Source organism: Meles meles, chromosome 5 (genome assembly GCF_922984935.1).
Source record: "Meles meles chromosome 5, mMelMel3.1 paternal haplotype, whole genome shotgun sequence".
NCBI classification, from domain to species: domain Eukaryota; kingdom Metazoa; phylum Chordata; class Mammalia; order Carnivora; family Mustelidae; genus Meles; species Meles meles.
Genome location: NC_060070.1, coordinates 79,735,595 through 79,741,594, shown reverse-complemented (window position 1 = coordinate 79,741,594; position 6,000 = coordinate 79,735,595). Strand labels below are relative to the sequence as shown.

The following is a 6,000-nucleotide window of genomic DNA, read 5'->3' as shown; positions in this document are numbered from 1 at the left end:
GAAGTGGAAAGTCCTGTGCAAACCGGGACTTATCACCTTTGTTGGGTGATGGGTCAGATGTTAGCAAATATGGCAATACAGTGGAAGTTTCATGTAGAGCAGTCCTACCCCCAGTCCAGGACAAATGGCACTAATGCATGTTCTACTTAAAAGGCTTATTCAGCCAGGGTCTCTACGTTCACGTTGTAGCCTTCGAAAAAAGAAGTTTCTTCTTTGAGCTAATTAAAAACTTTAAGAAATTAACTTTCACAATTTTTTTTTTCATTTGCCACTTATTTAAAAGGTTACTAAATGGTCTTTAATCATTTTGCCACTGTTACCAAAGTGTTGGTTGTTTCAAAGACAAATGACCTCAAGCCTGGGACTCTACCATTCTATTAATGTAATTCTATTAATGACTGGCATTTTCAGGATTCTGATATTTGCTCCACTAATAGTTCCTCAATCGCATGTCTCTCAGCTGAGCTATCCTTAGGTTTTCCTTCTCTTCATTTTCTTCTCTTACAACTAAAAAGTTATACAGGCTGAGACCTAATAAGTTACAAGGAGTTTCCTTACTATTAAGTAGAGTACATTCTATCCAAAGGGTTTCAAAAATCAGAATTATTCACTCAACGAATATTTATTGAGCCGTTCTTATATTATTAGCAGTATGTTTGCTGCTAAGGATACAACAGTGAACATTTGTAAGCCGAGTTTTCCAGACCAATGAGGGCTGCTCAGAAGTAAATGAGCAATGCTGTGGGGTATAACCTTGAGGGCGAAGTTCCATGTACTATGGAAGCATAGAAGAGGGGCAACTAATCTCAAATTAGGGAACTACTGAAGACTAAATGGTCTTAATAGTCATCTGTCCAGGTATTCATTGATTAATTCAACAAATATTTATTGAGAGCTGAACATTTACAAGACACTGTGATAGCCATTGCAGATGAAAATAAATATAAATGGGACATAGTCTGTGAAAAATGCATGTAAATATATAAGTACTATAATAAAGGTCTCCAGGGAAGTTTCATGAAAAGAGATGACTTCTGTATGGAATTGTACTTGACCTTGAAGGGTAAGGAGAAATGTGAGGTATAATGGGGTAGAAGAAGGGTTCTCCACACCAAGACAACAGCTTGTGGAGATATGTAGAAGTATGAAAGGACATGACCAATAGGGTATCAAGCAGTTAGTTGTGGCTAAGGGTAGGAGTAAGGTGAAGAGTGTAGCCAATGATAGGTGGCATCAGAGCACAAAATGTCCTTTATGCCGTCTTAAGGGTGTGAATTTATTTTGAAATTTATGGGAAGCTACTGACTGGTTTTAAGTCAGGAAGTGAGCTTTTCAGATTTGTGCTTCAGAAAAATATCTCAAGATTATGAGGTGGGCTGAAGGAAGAAGTAATTTATTTGATCCTCAAAACCACTCTGTGTATAACAGGTATTTTCACTCACATTTTATGTATAAGCATCTAGGACTTGGAGGTGTCCAGTGATTTGTCTAAGGACCCTGGGTCATTCCAAAATTAAAGAAACTCAACAGTTTGTCCAGCTAGGATATAGATGAAAACCTCTATGCAGTTCACCTTTGGTTTCAATCAGGCTATTCTTGACAACAATCTTTAAAAGCTTGTGTTCTGCTTGGACTGCTGATTCCAACTAATTTTGCATAATTGATCAGATAGAATTTGTACAGTCTGAATTAGAGACTTTGAAACGTCAAAGTGTTTCACAATATTGCTTTTCCGTTTCCTAAGTAAAATCCTAGGTCACTCGTATTTTCTTTTTTTTTTTTTAATCTTTTTTTTTTTATTGTGTTATGTTTTCTAAATCTTACGCCCAGGCTGGAAATGAACCATGGAAATATTTTAACTTTTAAAATTTTGAGTAAATAGGAGGCAATTCACTTTAAGTGACATTATTATCCTCTAATATTGTAAAAATTTCAAAATTGTGGACACTGAGTCAAATCTGTTTCTTCCTATATTAATGGGATTTGTAAGCAGCAAATAATTGTGAATTAGCTTGATTTGGTTTTCCTCCCTTCTCAGTTTTATAACTGAGCATGATACAGGTACAAATGGGTCAATAATAATTTTTTCTTCCCCTCAAAATGTCTGTAGTTAGTACTCTAAGTTTTAATTACAATAAATATTAAGGATTAAGTTCATGAAAAAGAAAACACAGTAGTTTAAATTATTTCTGGAACATCTGGATTTTGTTAAAAGGTGAATGGTGAATAACAAATCTGTATACGTTTGTAAAGGAAGGTCAGTTTACTAATTTTTCTTTCTAGTATAGTGGTTCTCAGGGTCAGCAGTATCTGTACCATCTGGGTACTTGTCAGAAATACATATTCTTAGACTGAACCCCAGACCTACTGAGTGGAGTGGGAGGAAAAGCAGCAATCTGCTTTTTCAGACGCCCTCCAGGCAACTCTGACATAGGTTAAAGTTTGAGGCACACTGGTATAAAGGAAAAAAAAACCCCAATATGTTCCAGAGTACGGAAGAACATGGTTTCAGTTCTGGGCTTCTGGGTGGCTCAGTCATTAAGCATCTGCCTTTAGCTCAGGTCATAATCCCAGGGTCCTGGGATCAAGTACTGCTCAGGCTCCCTGCTCAGTGGGGAGTCTGCTTCTCCCTCTCCTCCTCTCTTCTGCTTGTGCATGCTCTCTCTCAAATAAATGAACAAAATCTTAAAAAAAACAAACAAACGTGTTTTCAATTCAAAAGCCATGTGATTTTAAAATTTTTTTTTTTTTTTTTTTTTAAGATTTTATTTATTTATTTGACAGAGATCACAAATAGACAGAGAGGCAGGCAGAGAGAGAGAGAGAGGGAAGCAGGCTCGCTGCTGAGCAGAGAGCCCGATGCGGGACTCGATCCCAGGACCCTGAGATCATGACCTGAGCCGAAGGCAGCGGCTTAACCCACTGAGCCACCCAGGCGCCCCAAAAGCCATGTGATTTTAGATACACCATCTATTTTCTAGTCACATCACCAGGTGTCCTGGTTATTAACTTATCCCATTAGCTGGCCTCATGAGTGGATAAGTATTATCTATATGATACTTGTTATTTGTTGTAAATAAAATATCCTCCCTCCAAATGACTTGGATGCATATTTAAGTTTGAGAACCATTGGTCTGTAACATGCAATATATTAAAAGCAGAGAAGCTACAGAAATTGTAGTGCTCAACACAGAATTAAAATGCAGGGTGCCTTGTTAAAAAATGAAGAATTTCAGGACAGTGACAGAAGAGCATTAAACGAAACATTTGAAGTACAGGGCCCTACAAACCCACAAGATTACAACTACAAAGGTCCAATGCCCAAAAAGCAGTTTCTGTTTGTATATATACACATTTTTTTCAGATGCAAATAATACAATGCCTTGAAAGTAGGCCATATTTTCCCCTCAGATACTATCAATCTTACCTTCTGAATTGTCACTCTTCATAGACAGATCATGCTCATTAGCCTCCCATTTTTGCTCATTGTTGTCTTCCTTTCAGCTATCCCAATGCAACTGTACTTCAAGACCCAACTTAAGGTCACTATCCTCCATGATGTCTTCCCTTACTACCTTAATTTACTTAACCCTTTCTAAACTTTCCTAGTATTTTTAATGTCATCAATTTAGCTTTTTCTAAGAAATTAATAATTGCTGATTATTGTGTTTATCTTGTTTCTCAAGTTAGAATATGAACATCTTAAGCACTGAGGTGGTGCCATCATCATGCAATGGAAAGAGCACAGGGTTTTGTTTTTTTTTTTAAAGATTTTATTTATTTGATGGACAGAGATCACAAGTAGGCAGAGAGGCAGACAGAGAGAGAGGGAGGAAGCAGGCTCCCTGCTGAGCAGAGAGCCCTATGCCGGGCTCGATCCCAGGACCCTGGGATCATGACCTGAGCCGAAGGCAGAGGCTTTAACCCACTGAGCCACCCAGGTGACCCAGAGCACAGGGTTTTGAGCTTAATAAACCCTGGGGGTAAATTCCCTCTCTGATTTACTAGCTGCAGTACAGGTAAATTAATTTACTTTGGGGCCTCAGAATCTTCACTGTAAAAAATGACAAGAAGATCAGATTTATTGGGTTGTTGTGAGAATTAGGAGAGAGAATAAAGCCCTGGGCATATATAAGTGCTCACAAATATTAGTTCTTTAATCCAGATATATTGGATATATCTTGCCATATACCTAATTTTGCTTCAGCAAGCAGACGAGGGCTGAACAGGAAGTCACTATTCAATAAACATTTGTTCACTGGAAATTGCCTGTATTTAATTTTTTTAATGTATTATTTTACATGAACCCAGGAAATAAACCAATCCTGTGGTGACTTAGTATAAAACGTTATCTCTAATTTCTTTGTAAATTCTTGTATTCACATGATGACTTTTGCAAAAAATAAAGTGTAATTTTTTTATGATATTTCACATTGCCACACCCATTAATGTTATCTTACATGGGTAAAAAGAGGGATAGTTGTATTTCCAATGGGGAGATAGCTAAGTCTGGCACTGACAGAATAAGGGATTACTCTAAATTACACATAACCAGTGTGATTTAATTTAAATGCAGATATACTGACTCCTTGTCCACCCCCCCCATATCAGACAATCTCTGGGAAATAAGAATATACTTGTTAAGTATGTGCAGGAACAATTATTTTAATTTATTACAAGAGTGCAAGTGAAACTTTTTCTTTTTATTCAAGGCTTACAGTTGTTATTCAGTGTCTGTTGAATTAAAAACAGCGTGTTAACGTGCCTATTATATAACGCGCTAACATTCCTGGTTCACTGTAGTACATACTTATTAAGAGTGAGTTAATATTTAAATTCCTCTTTTTGATAAACGTATTTTAATGTAACCATTTTCTCCTAACGAAAATTTAAGGGCAAGGTTTACTATTTTTAAGAGTTTCAAGTTGAGGCCTAGCACGTCACGTTTGAAAGCTTCTTCCCTCCCCTCCCCCTAACCCCCCATGTAAATTATTATACTTCCTCCTGACTGGTGCAATCCACACTTGCCCGCCAAACTGATGTCTGAAATACCCCTGAGGAGTTTCTGTAGCCTCTCAGCCACAGCTCGGAAACCCAAAGCCCTTTACACGTGAAGCAACCAAACACAGTCCACTAAGCCTAAGGTCCGCTACAGTGACGGCTCCTGTATAAAAAGCAAATGAGAAGGCAGCGCCCCCTTTGTTCCCACCCCCTCTTGTCGGCAGCATCCTATCGCTTTTCTTTGTTGTGCGATCCACATCTGGGATTGGTCGGAAACGGGACCAGCGCGAGACCAGTGCGCACGGGCCAAAAGCCGAGACTTGTCCGTCATGTGCGGCCGCCCGTCCACCCCGCCTCGCTGCGCGCCTGGCGAGGCTTGGGGGGCGGGGCCCGAGAGCTGCTGCGCCTGCGTTGTGGGCGTTCTCCCGGAGCAGCAGCTGCCGCCGCCGCCGTCGCCACTACCACCGCCGCTGCTGCTGCCGCCGTGTTCGGGTGTAGAATTTGGAATCCCTGCGTCTCGTTAACAATGAAGCAGAGTTCGAACGTGCCGGCTTTCCTCAGCAAGCTGTGGACGCTTGTGGAGGAAACCCACACCAACGAGTTCATCACCTGGAGCCAGGTACGGGTGAGGGCACGGCGGCCTCCGAACCCCCTGACTAACCGCCTCCTCTCTCCCTCCTGTGGGGTTGTCTGTCGCGGCCTGCGACTCGATGCCTTCTGCGAGGCGCGGGGTGGCGGGGTAGCGCGGGCCCCGGCGTTCAGTCTCGCTAGGGACCCTTGTATTGTTCGCGCGGGGAGCCGCGGGGGTCCGGGCCAGCGCTGCTGGCTCAGGCCGCGGTGGGGGAGGGGCAGCCCGCGGCGGGCGCAGCGGCCCGGGAGGCCCCGTAACGGTCCGGACCCCTCCGCGTTCGGAACCGGCTCGGCAGCACGAAGGCAGCCAACGAGCCGAGGGCGCGGGAACCACGTTATTGCACACTCATTCTCCGTCCTCCCTCCGGG

At 41.7% G+C, this 6,000-nt stretch overlaps 1 protein-coding gene across 2 annotated transcripts in view; it reads left to right on the top strand.

Annotated features, from left to right (window-relative positions):
- The first annotated feature begins 5,433 nt into the window (after positions 1-5,433).
- Positions 5,434-6,000, top strand: part of HSF2 (heat shock transcription factor 2) — a 33,148-nt gene continuing 32,581 nt past the window's right edge. For both annotated transcript variants that reach the window (XM_046006604.1, XM_046006603.1), the window contains exon 1: positions 5,434-5,620. In XM_046006604.1, coding sequence (XP_045862560.1) covers positions 5,528-5,620 — 93 coding nt within the window. In that variant the 5' untranslated portion in view covers positions 5,434-5,527. The remainder of the gene's footprint in view (positions 5,621-6,000) is intronic.